The sequence below is a fragment of the Sycon ciliatum genome, chromosome 6 (assembly GCF_964019385.1).
Source record: "Sycon ciliatum chromosome 6, ocSycCili1.1, whole genome shotgun sequence".
Lineage (NCBI taxonomy): Eukaryota > Metazoa > Porifera > Calcarea > Leucosolenida > Sycettidae > Sycon > Sycon ciliatum.
In genome coordinates, this window is record NC_088648.1 from 27,600,881 (window position 1) to 27,621,835 (window position 20,955).

The 20,955-nt window shown below is 45.6% G+C and overlaps 1 protein-coding gene across 1 annotated transcript; it reads right to left on the minus strand.

Moving 5' to 3' along the window:
• Positions 1–740: 740 nt before the first annotated feature.
• Positions 741–16,050, minus strand: LOC135819835 (sushi, von Willebrand factor type A, EGF and pentraxin domain-containing protein 1-like). Its single transcript, XM_065333119.1, has 4 exons — positions 15,886–16,050; positions 13,157–13,327; positions 11,924–12,115; positions 741–1,918 (listed from the first exon to the last, which is right to left on the minus strand). The coding sequence occupies exons 1-4, from the start codon at positions 15,935–15,937 to the stop codon at positions 1,647–1,649; spliced, it is 687 nt and encodes a 228-aa protein (XP_065189191.1). The 5' UTR covers positions 15,938–16,050; the 3' UTR covers positions 741–1,646.
• Between the last annotated feature and the right edge of the window lie 4,905 nt (positions 16,051–20,955).

Sequence of the window (20,955 nt, forward strand, 5' to 3'; positions counted from 1 at the left end):
CAGTCCATTTCTAGAACCATTTTTGATTGTGGTGCATTTTTAGTGGTTAAGCTAATGGAATTGAAAGGGAAAGTGTTTCATAGAATGAACTGCTTCATTGTTTCAGACATCATTGGAAATATCATTAACTGACGTCCGGCACGTTACAGAACTCTGAGTTGTGGTTCATTTGTGTGCTGGCACCGTCATTATTGAAATATTATACTCAAGGCAGCGTGTACATGTAGTTGAAGATGGATATAATGATTGTCCGGTATGGATCACGTGATGGTCCGGTATGGATCACTTGATTGTCATGTAGGGATACCTGGGTTGTCCTGCAAAAGGAATTTTATTCATAAAGAGATGAATGGAAGTATCTTTTAGATATCTACTTCGTAAAACCGAAGGAAGGTTCACAAATTCGTTTGCGCGCCCACCCCTTCCCTTCCAGAGTCATACTTCTTCCCTTCATTGATGTTCTCCCCATATTCTCATACATATATAGGGCTGTGTTCCCAGTAAAATAAAACCAATCAGTCCTCTCTTTATAAGGACCGTTATCTCAACATTCCCAGCCCTTTGGTACTCTCTGCTTTCCTTTTGTCCTTCTGGCCAGACTGCAAGTATCACTATTGGCAACAGACAATTTTTCGTTCATGCTATGGTTATGGCTTTGTTGCAGTGCATTATTTAGTGTACGAATAACTATATAGTGTACACCCTCTGGAAGACCGCGGCATCCCCATATTGCAACGGAATAGCGAGACACTGAACTTTAATAATCATTGGTGCAATTGAAGATAATTATTACGTGAGTTTGCAGTGGAGCAAGCAGAGAGTAGAGTAAGTGTCTCCAGCTATGAGCGATAAGAAAAGGCGTAGAAAGTGTACATGTTGCAAGCAGGCTAGGCAATAAACAATTATTACAAGCATTGACAATGTGTAAAGGATAGCGTGGTAGCGTGATATCAGAAAATTATTTCGCCTGAGGTATCATAGAGGCTAAATACAGTCATACTCAAGAGGAGGTGTGGTTGCATTTTGTCTTACTGCTCTTGAAAAGTACTAAAAAAGGCCTGCAAAAAAAGAACAGCAAATAGTCTGTTTTCACTAAACCTCCCGTAAGTAACACATTGATTGTATTCGACAATTTATAATGTCCAGTTGGCGACTTTCAAGATCAGTCTGGTTGGTATCAGTCTTCGAGCACAACATGCTCGGCAATTGGTCAAATATGCTATTCTGCCACCTACTTCCAACGCACAGCTTCGCAAGAAAGGCACAAAGCTGCTCGTTTTGTGCCATCTTTTCCAAACCTGTCGGCGTCTTCTGGCAAGTGCTGCGATCCGAACGTGTCCATTCTATGCTGCCCTTCTTAGTGAAGATCTGAAAGAAAATCGTACAGTCCATGTGTAACGGCTCGGAGGTTTAGTGCAACAGATGCCCATGCTGCAATGGGGCTACAAATTCTAACAATAAAGCTAAATATATTGAAATAGTAAGTAAGGAATCGACAAACAGCGCCTTGTTTTCTCAAATATCCGAAGTTTTGCAAATTCCAACGGGCGATAGGCTGGATGCAAAGAATATGCAAAATGGTGGTAAGTGCTCCAGATGCAGAAAACGTAGAAGAGAAGAGGAAGAAATATAGAAAGCATGTATGGCTAAATCTGGCCCATTGTTTCGTACTGGGGCTCTTGGTTTGTTTCCACTGGAGTTGAGGTCATCTCGTAAGCATCATTTTCTGTCAATTTGTTCGTAAAAACCGTTGGTGGCTCGCTGCTGCTAGTCTCTCTTGCCGTGGGGACCTTAGCCGGGCCTCTGTGTCGCGCTTGATAAACTATCATAAAAGCGCCAGGAATAATCAAGCCGACAAGAAACCCAATAGCTCCTGCAACAATGGTGAACGTTGTGGAAGATGCTGTTGTTTGTTGCTCTGCAGAGTAAAATCAAGCCAGCACATTAACATGAAACATAACATAACACATTTATATCATTGAAGACAACGCCTTTCTGGAGGGGTTTTATCTACCAAATATGGCATTCTTAATTTCCCCACCTCTGTGGTTGCACCACACAAAACGGAAGGAGATTAACTCAAGCAGCCACTGGCGTTCAGCATCAAGCTTTTTAGGCCCATGACGACTTGTTGATAGCTTAAGTTCCCAGAAACAACGGCAAATCGACGCACCCAACTGAATAAAAAAATTCATTATTCTATTATTCATTCTTCCACTAGAGCTGAAGTTTCAGTGAATACACTTTGGAACACCCATAACAATTTTCAAAAACCAGCTTCGTGTTAGGTGTAATTTGTGTCAAAATTGTAGTATTTAGACATGACAATATCACTGGCTGTACTTCTCTAATATGGTACATAACCCCTGCTATAAATGTGTTATTTAGGCAGATTGGTGTATTGTGCAAGTCATAAAGAAGAAATGGGGAAGATAGCCAACTTACAATTTTCAAAACCCAGCTTCGTGTTATGTGCAATTTGAGTCGATTTCTAGTATTCGGATTAACCGAGGATACGACTCTGAACAGTTCTGAAAAGTTACCGAAACACTACATGGCAGGAGCTAAAAAAATGGTGGTAGTCTTTCAAAGAATACTGGCTAGTGATGGGCTGTAAACGAAATTTGCTGCTTCAAAAATTTCAAAAACTAGACACCCATGGGCACGCTTGGAGGTGAAGTGCAGAAGGCGAGTCGATCCGAGTATGACCTTTCGGACTGTACTGGATTGAACTATTCCAAAAATAACAACGAGGGGTTACGGGTGCGAGTCAACCCTTGTGACACGAATTTGTTGTTGTTGTTGTTGTGTTTATTTTAATTCGCAAACCAAACGGGCAAATTTGCCCAATGAAAAGGTGGCGAATGTAGATAGAAAGCAGTAATAAATGAAATTGGGGACTGATGTAATTAGGATAGAGGTGGAGAAAAACTAAGCCTACTGGTCATCAAACAGGACGTTTGGTACTCTAGGTACTAAGGGTGTGCGGGATCATGCTGGCGCGGAACTGGCGGAGCGTGGAGATGGCACGTATGTCGCTGGGTAAGGTGTTCCACAGCTGGGCGCCCCGGAACGCGAGGCAACCCTTGCCGAACCTGGTGGAAACTGGCGGTTGGCGCAGACCCATGGTGGAGTGCAACCTAGTTGGGCCAGCTGACGAAGGAACTAGGAGGGCTTGCAGATCAGAACTTTCGTGCCCATTCCGAGACCTCCACACCAGAACGATGAACTTCGGCCTGAATATCTCGGATACTCTGTAGGTGTCCAATTGCAGCAGGAGGGTACGCGCGGAGGTGTGATGCGAGAGTCCGAAAACCGCCCTTGCCGCCCGATTCTGCATGACTTGTAGCCGATCCAATTGGTTGGCAGTAAGAAGCGGGGAAAACGCATTGGATCCGTACATCAGGTCAGACATGATGATCGCTTTAAAGTTGAGAAATCGGCTCTGATGAGTCAAGCAGCGACGCAACCTCCATAGTGCTCCGATCCTCTGGGCCAGTCGAGCGGTGCAGCGATCAATATGGGGTGTCCATGACAGATCCGAGTCGAGGAGCACTCCAAGATACCTGGCCGCAGTAACGACAGGAATCGGCTTTTCGTGACAGTTTACATTGATTGCATGCTGGGGCTGCTGAGGCTGCCTGTTTGGGTATACAGGGATCACGTGGCTCTTGGCTGCATTCAAAATGAGACCACGGGTCTGCAACCAGTCAGCACGTGCAGAAACCGAGGCCCATAGCGTAGCAGATACCATGTCCAGGAATGTGCTGCTGCTGATCAGCGCGATGTCATCGACAAATTGAACTGATGTAGACTGGTTAGCTATGGTTGGAACTTCGCGGGTGTAGATACTGAAAAGGATCGGTCCTAGAACAGAACCTTGTGGCACGCCACAGGATGGTGCAGAAATGGCACTCTGATCCCGTCCAATACAGATACGCTGAGTACGGCCCGACAGATAGGCGGACAACCACTTTAGGGCTGTCCCTGTTATGCCGATATCGAATAGGTCCTGGAGTAGCCGTTCATGACGAACCTTGTCGAATGCCTTTGACATATCTAGAAGGCATATGCCAGTACACAAACGCTTGTCCCGTGCAGTAAGAATACGATTTAGCATAAGTACCAGGGCATCCTCTGTTGAGTGGCCTGCGCGGAATGCAAACTGAGTCGTGGGGAGGGTACCAGATATGTCCAGAAACTGGGCTAGCTTCTTTTGTACGACATTCTCCAAGAGTTTTGATAATATGGAAAGTAGGGACACTGGACGGAAGTTAGTGGGAATAGACGGGTTCCCAGCTTTGAACAGCGGGATAACGTGTGCGAGTTTGAAGGCTGTGGGGACAGTGCCATTGACAAGCGAGGCATTAAACAGTGTGGCCACAGACACAGCTAGAATATCGGCACAGCACTTCAGCAGGTGACCAGGTATCCCGTCGCTTCCTGTTGCTTAGGCAGGATTGATTTGTCGGAGAAGCCGTTCTACTTCGCCAAAAGACACTTGCGGCAATTCTGACATTGCAGTCTGAGGCTGTGGACCTTGCGGTAGCGGGATGCTGTGAAGACGGGCATTGTCTGTTACTACTGCCTGGAAGACTGACGAAACTTCTTCAATGGGGCAAGTAGGCTCCACACGTACTCTCTTCCTGTTCGTAACGGAGTTTATGACGTTCCAGAGCTTACGCGGGTTCTGACTGGACGCGGCACATTGCGCTCGGAAGAAATCGTTGCGCTTTCGGCGACAGGCATTTCTGGTGCTTGAGCGTGCTTGCTTGATCTGTACGTGAAGATTCTGGTTTCCCTTATCGCGTAGCCACCGTCGGTGTAGCAGGTTTTTACGTTGGTTGAGCTTGTGGAGCTCTCTGTCGGACCAGGGCGGATGAGATTTGCGGTTGGAGGATACATAGCGGATGGGTGCATGCTTGTCCACGACAGCCAAGAACTTGGTGTGCCACGATGCCCACATGGTGTCCACATCCCGCGTGTTAGTAAAATCATCCAGCCCTGCGGAGCTGACATCCCGATGGAATTCGCAGAGGTTCACCGACCGAGTATTTCTCTGAGCTCGGACCCGCTCTACTGCATGAGGTGACACGCTGCGAGAACCCTGAAGGTGCAGGTTAGCCTCAATCCCAAAGTGGTCGCTAATGGTCAAAGGCAGGACGTGGCACTCACTGATGTCTTGACTAGCTGAAAAAATGAGATCGATAGTTGTACCAGATGGGCACGCCGGTGAGATACGAGTCGGAGCATGAACGTGATTAGTGAGGCCGTAGCAGTTGCAAAGTTCGAGAAATTTCCGGGCGATAGGACAAGATGGGTAGGGGGTTGAAACATTAACGTTAAAATCGCCAATTACTGTGATGCTTGGGTTGTCCACGAAAGCCCTGTGCAGCTGCTCTTCAAATTTCTGCCAGTACAAGATGGGCTCGTCAGGTGGCCGGTAAAAGCACCCAACTAGTTGTCGCCTTCGTCGCCCTTTGACTTCGATCCAGGACGATTCAATGTTAGCGTCGGAAAGCTCTGGGCGCGGTTTTACCTGGAGTCCGGAACGGAAATAAAAGCATACACCGCCACCTCTGCGCACTGGACGATCGTGCCGTATCACACAGTAACCTGGTATATCAATATCACTGTCTGACGTTGTGCTGTCAAGCCAGGTTTCTGCGACGCCAAATATGTCGAAGTTGTATTGCTGTAGGATATCGGCAACCTCAGCTACTTTGTTTCGAAGACTACAAACATTCAAAAAGCCCAGTCTTATGAAGGACTGTGTCAGTGGGGTAATGCGGTGAGCAGGGGCAGAAAGGTTATTCTGGGTACAAGAGCCATGAGCACTGGGACCTGGGATGCCAGCCCCAGGGGAGAGATGTTGACTTTGTACACTAGTAGTTAACTTGGAGGGGGAAAAGCTGGGTGCTAAGGAGACGCCATTAACATTTAAAAAAGATACAGCTAAAGAAATTGTGTTCTGATGATCTATCATTACTAGGGAAAAAGGGATCAGCATGGGGATTAAGAGCAAGTGAAGTAAGTATTAACCGTAATTACCTTCATTGCACTAGTGGCTTCCTCTGCGGGCAGCTTCAACTCTCTCTGCCAGCTTCTTGCGCTCACGGTTTGAACACTCCTTAGCCCACGCAATTTGCGGGTCGTTCAAGGCAGAGGCAGGTGGCTCAGTGCGCTCTGATAGGACAGTGACGGGGAAGTTGTGTTTGCCTGCTGCCAGTCTGAAGCCATCGTCATCAGGAGAGGGTCTGTCCCGCTGCTCTTTTCTTTGTCTCCAGGTTGGCTGAAAGCCGGCACATGGTTACTGGTATCAGTTGTGCCAGTGCTGGTCCCATTGGCTAAAAGTGCCTGGCGATAGCTGTTGACTGAGGCAGTTTTCAGCCCTGTATTGCTAGCTGCACCTGTCTCCACACTGACGACAGCTGGCTCTACAGCGGCTTCTGCGGGCTGGGTAGTCACCGTACCCGTATCAGTAGCTGTACTGACGCTGGGAGGGTTTGTACTCGTACCAGTTGTGTTGCGGTGCTGTGCTTGTGGAAGCCGGGAAGCTGTAGACTGTGCCCCACGGTTGGGACATGCTTTAGCCTCGTGGCCACTGTTGTTGCAGCGCCAACATGTTTGCTGTTGGCCGCGGTGCCATACTCGCAGTTTCAACTGACCTACGGTAACCGTAGATGGAACTGGTGATCGGAGGACCAGGCTGAGAACACGGGTGGCAGTACTTATTTCCAATCCCTCAAACAATACTTTTTTCTTTTGAGGCGACCCAACAATTCGGCCGAACTGGCCCAGCGCGGCACACAATTTACTGTTTTGAAGCCCGACAGGGCACCCAAACACATGCAGATGGGTTAAGTCCACCCCGGAAATCTCGCAGAGCACCTGCTTACCGGAAATCCGGATTCCTGCATCCAGTATCTTTTCCCGCTCAGCAGAACTCTTCACTGTAACAACGCAATGACCAGGCTTGCGCTGAAGGTCCACCTGGCAGACCTGACATATATCTACCTTACTCTGCTTGAGCGCCTTGGCGTAAAACAAGTGGTCTGCAGACCAGTCCTTCTCAATCCTAAAAGAAAAGGAGGCCGGAGCAGGAGCTCCAAAACTGCCAACCGTCTCCATCATACACAAAGGAAAGTGAGAAATTTCTGTGCCGTGTCACCTCCCTAGTGTGAGTACGACTCCCTGATCTATAGTAATGAATGGGTCCATTTGCCAACATATTGTAATCCAGCATGCAACTAATAGTAGAGGGCATACACGGAATACCCAATTATGAGCCAATTGTGCGTAATTCTGACAATTGAGATCGCTACATTTAATAAAGTATAGACGTATCAGGGACGGCCATTGGGACGCACAGTGACAAAAGGATACCAAAGGCACTAGTTGCATGCATAAACAGCACCAGAAGGGGCGGAAAACGGATGTTTGTTCTAAATACCAAACGCAAACAATTGCGTCAAATATTCAAATGATTGCAATTATTTCAGATTTGAGATATGTAGTTTTTGCTGATCTATTCACGTCGACCGAGGACTGGTGATTGAGAAGACAATAAATAGGTACTAGGGGATGACCTCCGCCTGCCGTGTTGATTTTATGCCATCGCTGCTCTCCCTCTCGCTGCTACTTGGAGAGCGAATGCTGTGATGGCTTCAGCAATGAAAATTGGCAGTTTCGATTCAGATCCTGAGGAGATATCGCTACTTCAGCTCTGTCCAGGTGTCTACTACGACTAGAGGATGACGACACTAGCTGGAGAAGGCTATATCTCTATTAGCAGCAGCGTGACGGAACGAAAACACGATCGAAATTGGCAAAATATATCGCAGAGCGCTGCATTTGCGAAGCGCACTTTTCGCCGCGATCGGTCTCCATACTTTCAAATGCCGACCTACCCATATTATACATGAAAATATTCAGTGGGATCTCAGCTGTCCACTGTAAAGAACCGCGGGTCAATCAGAGAAAGGACGCCGCTGTCCAAGTGCGGCACGCCGAACCGTAAATATTTTTTACGGTTCGAGATGGTCGCGGTACATAAAGGGTTAAAAGATCCCCATCCTCAACGCTGGGTGGTGGAGACAATAGAAGAGAACGCGGAAAATAGAGACAACCAAGTGCAGATATCTCAGTGAGGACGAATCAGATGTTCAGCATTCCCCCCGGCCAAAGACCACGCCGTTTGTTCTTTCCACTTCCTGATGGATGCATGTAATAATTGCTGGCGACTTCCTTATCTCTCGTGACATCTTCTTTTTAGCGAAGTCAGACGACTTGTGAAGGAGATTGACCAGCAACATAATCTTGTACTTTTCTGAAAGTTTGCCGAGAATTTCTCTGTAGAGATGGGGGATGGCCACAGTCAGCCTCGGGAAAAGCAAGAGAAGGCCAATAAACATCGCACTAACAGCATTGAACACAGAATTTCTTGCACTGGCGCCTAGAGTATGCATGGTTGGCGGTATCCGACATAACAGGCTGGTCAAGCGCGAACTGATGGTGGTGGTGGTGAGGAGAGCTCTGTGCTAGAACTTAGCAGCTTAGAGAGAGTGTGTGGGCAGGCGTGTGTTTACCGCCATATTGCCAGATGTGTCTTTACCACCATATTTATCAACCATAAGTACTGCTGCAGTGGTTTCTTCAACTTCATTCTCCTGAGTCAACCTCCGTGTGAAGACATCTAAGAAGAAGATTGCCTGATGAGTCCAGCGGGGACGAAACGTACGTCGCAATCGAGTTATGTCGTTGCTGTGTCATCTTCTGTGTGCCATGCGATACTTGATGTGCCAGCCTGCTATGTCGGATACCGGCAACCATGCATCGACTAGGCGCCAGGCGCGTACTGATGGTGGTGGTGGTGAGAAGGAGACCTCTGTGCTAGAACTTTGCAGCTTGGAGAGCGAGTGTGGGCAGGCGTGTGTTTACCGCCATATTGCCAGGTGTGTCTTTATCACCATATTTATCAACCATGAGTACAGCTGCAGTGGTGTCTTCAACTTCATTCTCACGTAAGCTTTTTAACCCTTTGTCCTTTTGCCCAAAATGTATGTGAGGGGTACCTGCTTCAACAAATCCACTCACCATTCCCAAGCAGCTAATATTTTGTATGTACACTTTATGTTTTCCTGAAAGCTTATGATAATTGTGAACTAAAAATGCAGTTTGGGTTGAATTCCTGAGATAGGCGTGGCTAAACAAGAGTATCAAAAATGAGTTTTTGGCAAAAATCGGCAAAATTCAAAATTCAAGTTCTTTCCTATGTATAATAATGTGCAATTTGTACAAGTATGACCTGGAGTAGCACCTCTGGCATGTTGGGCAAACACGGAGCATTAGCCAGAGGAGTGCCAGTGGCGACATGCTCGACATTGCGGCCCCGTGCGGCTACTCTCCTCGCTCTGCGCGGCTGTCGACCATGAGTTTGACGGCGCGCAGGTGACGGAGATCTGGACCTCTCTGGGATCGGACTACGCTCCCGCTCCACGTGCTGCTGCATTCTAGCTGACCCTGCTGCTCCACGACGGGTAAGACACGGCGGTGGTACACTCTCTTCACCACGCGAGTGCTGTTCTGCCGATCCTGCGCTCAAATCGGAGCGGTCGACATGTCCGACAGTTGGGTCGACGGTTACGACATCATAATCCGCGTCGTCATCTAAATCAGAATCAACACCTTCTACTAAGGCTTCGTCCAGTTCGTTCTTTTCATCAGAGGACATAGGATTGTCGCTTGGGTCACTCCAGCTATCCTCAAACAAGCGCTTCATCTGCATCAAGCGACCTGCGTGCTGCCATGTCGGAAGTCACGCGCAAGCAAACTTCGACTTTGATTTCCTGAAATTTTTCAAATGGCAACTAGCCCCAGCGACCCGTGTATCATCCTCTACATAGCATAGGCTGTGTGCACGTGAATTTTCATGTGGATCGGGTGATCCGCGTAGCTTCCAGGTCGCTTTGAACATGCGTGGGTTGAACCGTACACAGGTGTACGGTTCAAGTATGGGCGAAAGGACAAAGGGTTAATAATAATAATACTTGAAGCAATTTGAAACTCGGATATTGAGCCAATAATAAAAATAGAAAGGAAAAGGACATAGCTAGGTGTCCGGACGTCGAACGCCTCAGTACTCTGTCAGTTTTGTGCCTAGTTGTTGCACTTTCTGACTGTATATAGTATGTACAAGTAGTAAGAGTGGTGGAGAGTTCCTCCTTACTCGTTTCCATAATTATGTCCTTTTTCCTTTCTACTTGAAGTAAGAATAATACTTATTCTGTTATTTGCCTTTACCCACAATTATTTTCGTTTTGGAGATCAAGGCCACAAGGAGAAGGAAGGTGTTGCCATGGGCAACCAACTCGCTCCTCGAATTCCTATTGTCTTCATGCACTGCGTCGAGACGCGTATGTTGGAGACTGCCACCCTCCAGCCATCCCTCCATGCAAGGCACATCGACGATACAATTATTTTAATTTGGATCTATGGCTCCGCTGCTCTCTGGGTATTCATTGCCCACTACAATAGCCAGCACCCTAAAATCAAGTTCACTTACGATAGCAGTGAAAATGGACCTGTTCCATTTCTCGACGTTCGCGTTTAGGTTACCCCATAAGGCACCATTACAAACCGCCTGTGCAGGAAACCTAGTGACAGTGGTGTCAACGAGAACTTCCATTCCCAAGTGCCTCGCTCCGTCAAGTATGCGGTCGGTAAGCAGCACTTCGTCACAGCTCGAAAGAATTCATCCTCACTGGCAGAAGCCTGTGAGAGTTTCCGCTGCCAAACAGCACAAGCACCAACTATCCCGAGGCAATCACAAAAGAGATTGTCGGAAAGGTTGCCACACTGCCCAACGACGTGAGCCACCTAGTTAAAAAAGAGTCCGCTATACTTCAACTACCCTTTCGCACAGAAGACATTCAGCGGACGGCGAAGCATCCAGTCGAGCGCTCGGGGTTCCCGGTCAATGTTGTGTCTGAACACACTCCCAACCTCAAGGATGCCCTCGTGAAGTCAGAGCTGAATCAAACAAAGCGCAGCGCGAGTCGCCGACACTAGAACGAGTGACGCGCCCATAACAGCAGAGGCGAGGAAGACCGGTCAACCCCTGCATCTCATGCTCTTTTGTTTTGCCGAGCTGCATGTGTGATTCCCCCAGCATTATCTACATGATGAAGTTTGCACTGTGTCGCAAACGGTATGTTGTGGAGACCTTTAGGGTCGCACGAGACCGTTTCGAGTTGCACCACTACAAAGCACGTCACAGGATGCTCGACAAACCGTGGGGTAAACACATGGCTACTGATCACCAGCAGCACGGAATCATCAAGAGCACAGACGTGATTTTCATTGAGGCCAAAGGCTGTGGAAACACGGTTGGCCAGATGCCAGAAGAAAAAGCAGGGAGTCCATCGAGATTCAAGAGCGTCGTCCGGAAATCAAGATCTCCTTCCGATGGCCATTGAAGGCGCTAGCACCCTCAAAAAGAAGTTGCTAAATCTTGCTGTGTCTCTACAGGGGTGTACACACTATTATTGTGATGTACACCTTCGTGCACTATATCTGCTGAGCTGCGCCATACCCACTCTTTCAGCGCATTTCTCCTTGTCTGTTTTACATGCAAATTCATACACTCAATTTCATAGCGCTATCGTGTGTTTCCTTTGCTTTGAACATGGAGATACATACGCATCAAGCTTGCCTTCGTTATAAAAGGCCAGTTTCGCTGCGTGTTAAGTGTTCTGACGATGGGTGACCGGCCCAAAACGTCAATAATTTTCTCGATGTCACTAATAACAGAATTTGTATCCAGCGCATGCGCCAAGAGTTAATTGAAATCAAATAGAGCGGTTGTCAGTTGACTAACCTCCGCTTGCTAACATTGCTGACAAGAAATCAAATCTTTACTTACCAGAACAGGGGCGAACACAGGCTGGAGCAGGTTCAGACCAATTTCCACCTCTCAAGCATACCGTTGTTGTTAGATCCATAGTTTTGTATCCGTCAGAACAAGAGTACGTTCTTCGTATGCCGATGACTTCCGTCCCTGTGTCTATCCGCCCGTTGGATGGAGCGAATAATTTAGGGCATGAGTTTGTGCCGTCTGTAAATTAAAATACATTTGCAGCAGAACATGTGTGTGGAGACTCGTGGCCAGAAAAAGGTTCCAATTTGCACAATGTTTCGGGGATTATTTGCTAAGCAGTCCGCCCCAAATGTCCGAAAATATTGTCAAATGAGAGAGCTCGAAAGCTCAGGGCTTTTTTTGCCTAGATCTTCGTGCATCATGGGATGACAATAAGCCGAGTGTTGAGATGGACCTAAAGGAACAGCGATCTCTGCTAGGCGTGATGTCCGATGTAAGCTATCTAAGCCGTTTTGCAATATGGAACTGATTCTGAGTAGCCGATTACTTTCGTGTGCATCGTGCTGCTCTTGCCTGCGCAGTGTGACAAGAAAATCTATTTTTCTGCGGCATGATATCAACCAGAACCACCCACCCGTCGCTCTCAAAATCAACTCGAAATCTAGTCAACTTACTAACCGATATCGGGATGAAATGGGCTACCAAGTGAGCTTTGGCGACATAGAACAAAAATGAAAGATAAGCGGCAATATTAATGACCCGGACCAAGTAGAGAAAGTTGCGTTCCCCAAACTTCCATGTATTCCTTAGAAATATCTCAACACTAAATCGAAACCTCGGCCATGTAAAGAGAGATTGATGTCAGATAACCACGTCTCATATGAAAACTAGTAAATGGCGATATTAAACTTTGTAGGGCATGACGGGACACGAAATGCCAGTCGAGAGCAAAAGGAATGTATAGTACTTCGAAAGACTCTCTGGTGAAAGTAAAGTGCAGGAGATGCATAATACTCTGTAGTAGTGAATTTGTCAGGGGTGAAACAATTCTTTTTACATGCAGAGGTATATTTACGCTGATAGAGACATATTGGCAATGTGCGCTCCTCCCTGCGATGTTCGTGTAACACCCCCCCCCCCACGCCGTTTATTTTAATTTATTGGGCACTATCTGATGATAATGTAACTTAGCAGAAGTTCAAACTAATTGCCCTCCACCATCTGCATAAAATGGGTGGGGATTCCTGTCAACATTCCGAGCGTTTATCTCACACTCACCTGTACACACTGGGTTGCTAGACCAAGTGCCATTCGCCAAGCACACTGCTGTCTGATCACTGCCCAGCTCATATCCAAGATTGCAGGTCACAGTACGCACACTGCCGACAGTGTCCTCTCCATCCGAGACCTTTCCATTGGACACCTGCAGGGAACCACACTGCACAAGTCCTGCACAAAAAAAACAGCACAGAAATAATAATAATTATTATTTATTACAACATCTCAAGACTCGGCGGAAACACCGGTCAATGTTACGAGAGTGGGTGATTGCCAACCACGGCGATAAATAGAAATGAGGGAAGGGAAAAGAAAGAGTAGCAAAACGAACAGCAACAACAACTCCGTAAAGAAAGATAATGTCAAATAAAAACAGTGAAAAACACAGAGACGCAAAGGACATGTGGATAATGAGCTATGTATGTCGTAGTAAATAAGGGGCGGCACGGATCTTAAACAGGCGGAGTGAGGTCAGGTCCTTAACTTCTCTGGGTAGAGTGAGCCAAACAGAATAAGCAATAAAGAGAGGGGAGCGCAAAAGAGTGGATGAGTTACACTTAGGGAGTAAGAGCAAGTTTCTAGTTCTTAGAGAAGAGAACCAATTAAAACACATGAGATGAGGTGGGCACAACTCAAGCTTAATAGAATGGACAAGAGAAGACAGGTGTGCACTGCTTCCATGTGATAACGGGGTTGTGTGAGCGACTTTATAAAGGGCGGATGATGAGAGCATGCGGGGTTGACGGAGGAGAATTTTAAGTATTTTCTTGTGATGTATTTCAAGCTTTGCAGCAGCGAAAGAGGATAACCCAACCCAAAAGTGGGAGGTAGGAGCAGTGGGGGAAGAGAATTCCTAAGGATTTACTTGATTTTTTTACAGATATATTCGATGTGAGGTACCCAAGAGAGTGCAGAGTCAATCACAATGCCAAGGTGTTTGTGAGAAGACACTATGTCAATTGGATTTGGAAAGCTGGCATGGATGAGGGCGGGAAGAGCATGATTTTTGTTTTTGATAGATTTGGGGACAACCTCCAGGACGACATCCAGGAAAGATCTTCCTGAATGCCAGCACGCAAGTTGTTTTTCAGGCCAGTGAGGGAATCTGATGAGGTGAGAAGGGTCGTGTCGTCAGCAAACAGAGACGTTCCAGGGAAGACTGCAGGTAAGTCGTTTACGTAAGTTATAAATAGTAGGGGACCAAGAATTGATCCTTGAGGAACGCCTGACAATACTGGCTCTGCAGCCGAGGATGTGCCAAGCACAGTTACGTACTGATAACGCCCAGAGAGATAAGATTTCAGTCAGGAGAGTGGTTGTTTGCGTACCCTGAATGCATGCTCGAGCTTTGCCATAATAGTAACGAGAGTAACGAGAGTCGTTAAGTGGCTTCAAAAAAGATATCTGTTGGGAAAGTATTTTTTTAGAAAAAGTTTGTATAAAGGGGCAGCATTTGTTTTCTTTGGATTCTATCCAATGAGGTGCTTCAGCCCATTATTGCTGTGGTCGACTGATTTACAGATTTCCGACAAAGTCACTGAAGTCCGGAAACCGTTTAGCTAGAACAGTTGCGTGTTAATTGAAAAACATTTTAACAGAATTAAGTACATGATAAAGTGCTGTAGTTTCAGGAGTCAGAAATAAGCCTGCCTGAACAAAGAGGGTTTTGGAACATTGGTTGCTGCTCTGCACTGGTCGACTAGTCTGCTTTGGGTACAATTGACCATATTCCACTGACGTTTAATCCAGGGAAACGTGTAACCCAAATTGTGGAAAATACGTGGACGTTCCATGCATATTGGGACCATGCATGCCCCGTTGTTTACTAAACGTGTAGTCCGTCAACATGAACAATACGGTGATACAGTCAAACCTCTTTAGGATGAACATCAAGGGACCGATGATATTTGTTCGCAATAACGGGAGTTCTTCTTATCCATATGTTTTACCCAGTGAATACACAGGGTTTTATCAAATACAGTTTCGAATACTAGTTCTTCTTAGGCAAACATTTGTCTTATTAGTGTTCTTCCTAACGAGGTTTTACTGTAGTTGGTACCAAACTGAAGCAGCACAAGAGTTGCAACAATCGGCAAACGGTAAAGGTGGACTGTAAGCTGCAGTTGTTTTACTAGAAATTTTCACGTGAACACTTTGCTGCTTGGGATCATGTCACATCCCTTCTTGCCTCTGTACCATCCCAAGCAACCACATGTACATGTACCCTGATATTCGTCTGACTCCACACCCCGTGCGTGGCCAATGACACGATACAGTGTCATAACTTATTCCCTTGGAAAATATCTGCCCTTTTAGGCATTGAGCACTTTGTGCGCAGAGAGGACTTCTATAACAAAAAGCGTGCTTTTTCGCCATTAATCTCAATGTAAACGTAGCATAAACCTGAGACTGGAAACATACGGGTGAATAGAGTTGTATCTGAGGAGCAACCTGGAAACATTGACGGTTGCAAAGTTTGCCCAAGACCGCGTGAACTGGAACCCGGTTTGCCAGTGTTATCTTGGTCACACAGGTGCAAGTGTTTACACGTCGTATGAACGGCCTATTAGTGGACGTGCCTTATCAGGTTATATCTGTCATTTTCATATATGTGGAAACATTGCAAACCGAACTCCTTTGATCAGATCAAAGAGTGGCCAGAACAACTGTTGATGGATATAGCATGTTCCGAGTGGAAACAGTTCAAGTACAAGATACACAACACTTACTATTGCAAGATGGTGTGGAAGACCACTCCGCACCGGGAAGACACGTGACCATTGAGTTACCCGAAAGCTCGAAGCCGGCATTACATGTGATGTTGCGAACACTGGTCACTGTATTTGAGCTGCCTGCCAATACCGCATTATTAACAGTGAGCGTGGGACATTCCGCCACTCCTGAAACACAGCAGAATAAGAATAAACACCATTCACGTTGCGAATAACGAGCCTGGTTCAGGATCAAGACGGAACTTGTTCTTTATGAGCATTCAAAGTGTTGTTTGTTTGTTGCAATCTTATTAGATATCCTCGGTGAAGTTTGAAGTTACTGGCCGACCTGTTTGCACTGACGTCTAATCAACGGCACCGGGTTTAAACAAGCTCGATGCGTCAAGGTCCCAGTGCTTTAACTGAGATAGGCACCGCGAGTTTTTCATGAATGCAGACGACGTTACAGGCAGAAACCGGAAAGAGTGGTCAACCAAGCAGATTCGTAATACTCCCACCAATATTGGCGAATAGCTTTCTACTTCCTCAAAAGCCACAGCAAGGAAATGGATGATCAAGAGGATGTGTTTCGCTATGTTGGAAACTAGCTTAGAGCCAAACAAATCTAAAATAAGCCTAGCTGTGTATGGGCTAAAGTAAGTCTGCTGGTATATACTGACGGTACTTGAAGACACATGAGCTGCGGTTACATCTAGAACATTTGAAATTATATGAGTTGTTGGTAAACCTGAGGGTCGCTATGCCACCCGCACGGAACTGGTAGTCATGAAGTACAGACATCTACCATGTTATAATTTGTGTGCAGACTGTCTCCCTCACTTGCAGCACGAACGGTTTGTTGCATCGCTGAAAGTTTTCTGCGTCTTCCTGCGTCTTTTGCAGCATACAGGATAGACTCATCACTGTAAAGTCCACTACTTCGTGATTTTTATTTGTAGAATACATGACAGGCGTATTCAGTGTGCTTCGCAGGACTGCGAGATGCTGCAGAAGACCAGGTTCGACCTTTCTGGACCGCCATTCACCGACGGTGGGCTACACGATGCTGGAGGAACTAGATTCCAGTGAAAACCCAAGATTCCTTTGCTCCTGGACGCTCCGACGTGTTGTGATATCTGCCAGGTGCGCAGTAACTAGTATTTTCATCGCTATTGCGAGGACGACGCCGATCGGCAAACTCTCGCTCACAGCCATCACCAGCCTCTCAAAACCATCACTTGGCATCCCCCAGAGGTATAGGAGAAAGCCAAAACAGCTCTCAACAAACAAAAGCTAAGGACGATGGAAAGAGAGCATGTCAAAAAGAAGACGAACAGTATGAAGTTCAAATGGGTTTGAACACTCGTCCCACCAACTATACCACTTTCAATAAATCGTGACGCCATTTTGTTTTAACATGAATATCGCGGATTCACAGGATTTAAAAAATAGAGATTTGTGTTTTTTTCCAATCAATATTCTCTAGAATATTGCTTTGACGAACGAACGAATATTCTATAACTTGGACTCAGTAGTAGGCATTTCCCAAATCTGCCCGATTTTTCGCCTTAGGGCTTTTCGATCGGCAAAGAAAATGTCCAAATTTGGACATAATTATGAGCCCCAAAGTAAGAATTCGGCTCAAAGCGGTTCTTGAAGTCACCTCTTGCAGCAACCATCTGCGTTACCACACACGCAGGTGAGGCACTATAACAACCATTTACGGGGAATTCCCCGCCGAATTTGTAAATTCGGTGCAATTATCGGCGATTTCGTGGCAGCCATTGATTTCGGCGTCTTTTCCTTGTGACCGTTTTCGGAAATGCCTGAAGTCGCAGTCACTTTTCGCAGATAATGGCTACAGAAATTATATTTGCAAGCTGTTGAGGCACTAAATCATCGATTATTGGCGAGTTGAAGAAGAAAACTGCGTATTCGGCGAATAGATCGGTGATTTCTTCAAAACCACTGTTTTCGGCCAATTTTTTGGCCGGCTGATCTGGGAAATGCCTACTCAGTGGAGCGTCCAGCCCCTATAATTATAGAGTCCATTGGTCCAAAATCCAACGTACAGAGTCCAAACTTGGAATTAACTGTGAGCTCAAAGTTTAGATAGACCTGTCCAGCTAATTGGCTTAACCCTAGAGTCCATTGGTACAAAATCCACTGTACAGAGTCCAAACTTGTAAATCAACTAAAAAGAGTCTTTATGTGGACAAGATGTCCAGGACAAAAAACTCCTGAAAAATAGTCCAGCCAATTAGGCATCCCCTATCCAGAGTTCAAATTTAGACATAGGATCTGCTGTAAGCAGTGAATATTAACCAGAAAACTGCCTGTCCCTTTTATCCTTTATATCATTCACTTCTCAAGAAAAAGTCTTCAAGTTCCACTGCCTGCAGCCACTCCATTCCATGAAAAACCCTACAAACACCAAATCAAGTTGTCTCTTCGCAGACAATGTAAATTACAATATCTCAGTCATGGAGTGGTCTCAAGATATTGTGCACGCACACATACATGCACACACTCACACAATGCCAAGAACACACCAATGAAAAACCAAGAATCGGAAGAGAATAGGGTATAATGGAGAGCCAAGGATTCATTTAATTGTTTTAAAATTATTGTGTGCGCGCTTGCGCGCACAGTAATTGAACGCGCGCGCGCACACACACACACACACACACACACACACACACGCACACACACACTCGCACACACACACACACACACACACACACACACACACACACACAAACACAGAGTTATACAACGCCAAGAAATCACCGCAAAAAGATTAGCTCCAATAGCCATGCAAACGTCCGACCATTTACACGTAAATTAAGAGAGATAACAAGTAATTATATGAAACAAATGCAAACGTGGACGAGTGCACACACGTTTACATATGTAGTAGTGTAAGAGAGTAACATAGTGCAATAGCCAGCATAATACTAGCACATGCTGAGAGTGCAATATCAAACTTCGTTATTGCTCATGACCATGCAAATGTTCAGCAGCACTCTGTTCCGCAAGCTTCTGAAGATCAGCACACCTGCAACGAATAGATAGAACTCGGATACGCTTATTACCGTAATGACGCATGGGAGCACACAACTACCAAATGTTCAACGAATGTGATGCTCAATGAAAATCCATCTACTCAAAGACCTGTAAACAGGTAATAGTGGTGAGAATAATCTATTAATAATACGAGGAATAAGATCGTTTGTGCACACTCAAGACGCACAGACATACATGTAGTGTACTCCACAGTGTTTACCATCACTGAAATTAATTTGAAATAAGATGATTTAAACAATCCGTACAGCGTTACTGTCAGTCAAACAGTCTTCCCCCAAATGAAAATGCAATGATTTGCTGTCAAGAGGCAATTACACTGAAACAATGTCATGTTTGTGACATCAAAACGGTTACTTCACGGAAAATGAGTATTAACTTGAGAAGTTTTTCTTGTCATCGGCATACGAGCAATCCTCCTCCTACTATTAGTACACTGGCACTGCGTTTGTGGATCTCGTTGTATTTTACATCATACGTGAGGAAGAGAGTCGTGGAGTTCACATAATTATCACAGGGATAAAAATACATTTCTGATGAAATAAAATTGATGATAGCTAGACGATCATACACGATTGATGCAAAGCCCTTGCAGTTCCTGAGGACTGATATTGTTGTTACGCAACTATTACGAAGTCGTTGATTACTTTTAGGGCATTCATTCAAGCAACATCAAACAAATGCGTACGCTCCTTGAGAATGGAAAACAAATTCAAGCATAACGACAGAACAGCAGACCAATCGAAACGAGTAAAAGCTTCCTTACCTCAGTCATCGTCCGCAATGCAGTTGGACAGCCTTTTCACACAGTGGTACATGCAGCTCTTGTCCAGTCAAACAGGGTATCTCTGTGGCGTCGAACGAAAGAGAATGTCAGTGTACTGAGTCGTCAGAGTGGAACTGTGCTGAACTTTCGGCTTTCATCCCGGGCACTGATGAAACCTCTTCAGAGAAACACAAGACGCTTTCCAGATTGGATTTTGAACGTCTCCTTTTCCTCCTTGGTTACTTCGAGACAGACTACTGTCGGTAACTGCACAACAGAACTGGCAGCCATGGCTGAAGTGAAGAAAGGAATGCGCTGCCACGAGGCAAGCAAAACTGAAAAGGTGTTTGTTCTCTTTCGGGCACTACACACAGAACGGCGTAACTGGACAAACTGGCCCCCTGGACCGTGAATAGGGTCTTGTAGAAAAAGTGTACTCCTTATAGGGGTTCCGCGGCTGGATGGAGCTGATCAATATTGAGCGGACTCCTGGACTCTGTATAGTGGATTTTGGTCATGGGACTGTATATAAAGTGTTGGATATCATACAGTGCATGGACTCTATTCTGAGTACAACATACATGCTGTGCATCGATAACTTCACTCCTTCAGACTCAACATTCATATTGCATACAGATTTTACCCAAGAACAAGCTTCCCAGATCTCAGAACATAGTTAATTTCTATACTATCATCCTCAATACTGTTAGCTAAATAACACAACCAAAAGTGACAATTTTTGGAATTTTCGAATATCGAATAATGCTGCCTGCATTCGAGTATTCTTTCTGGTGTTAGTATTCTAGAATGTGCGAGTAATTCAGATATTCCTTACATCACTGAAAACATTTTTTCACCACCCGCACTCGATTTTTTAATTTTTTTAGTGTTTTCTTAATTCGGATAGCTCAACAGTACAGAAGTACAACTACAAAGAGTACCGAATAGAAGGCCCCGAGAACGGGAAACCAAAAAAACAAAACAAAAACAGCAACATCAATTTATTGATTATGCACATTGCTTGAAAGCAAATCACAACAATGATTAAGAGTTAAGCTGTCTTTTAGCCAAATAGCCATGACGCGGAAATCTGCGATAGTAGTGCAGGAATTCAGGTCGTCTGGTAAATAATTCCAAACAAGAGCCGATTTACTTGAAAAGGAGAGAAAGCCAGACATAGATCTATAGCAATTGATACTCATGTTATGAGTTGTTGAGCCGCGAGTAGTTCGGGTAGA

Coding starts and splice junctions, on each gene's coding strand:
- LOC135819835 (XM_065333119.1), bottom strand. CDS start 15,937: ATGGTCACGTGTCTTCCCGGTGCGGAGTGGTCTTCCACACCATCTTGC. Junction 12,116..13,156: donor TAGCAACCCAGTGTGTACAG/GTGAGTGTGAGA, acceptor TTTAATTTACAG/ACGGCACAAACTCATGCCCT. Junction 1,919..11,923: donor CTGTGTTCGCCCCTGTTCTG/GTAAGTAAAGAT, acceptor TTTACTCTGCAG/AGCAACAAACAACAGCATCT.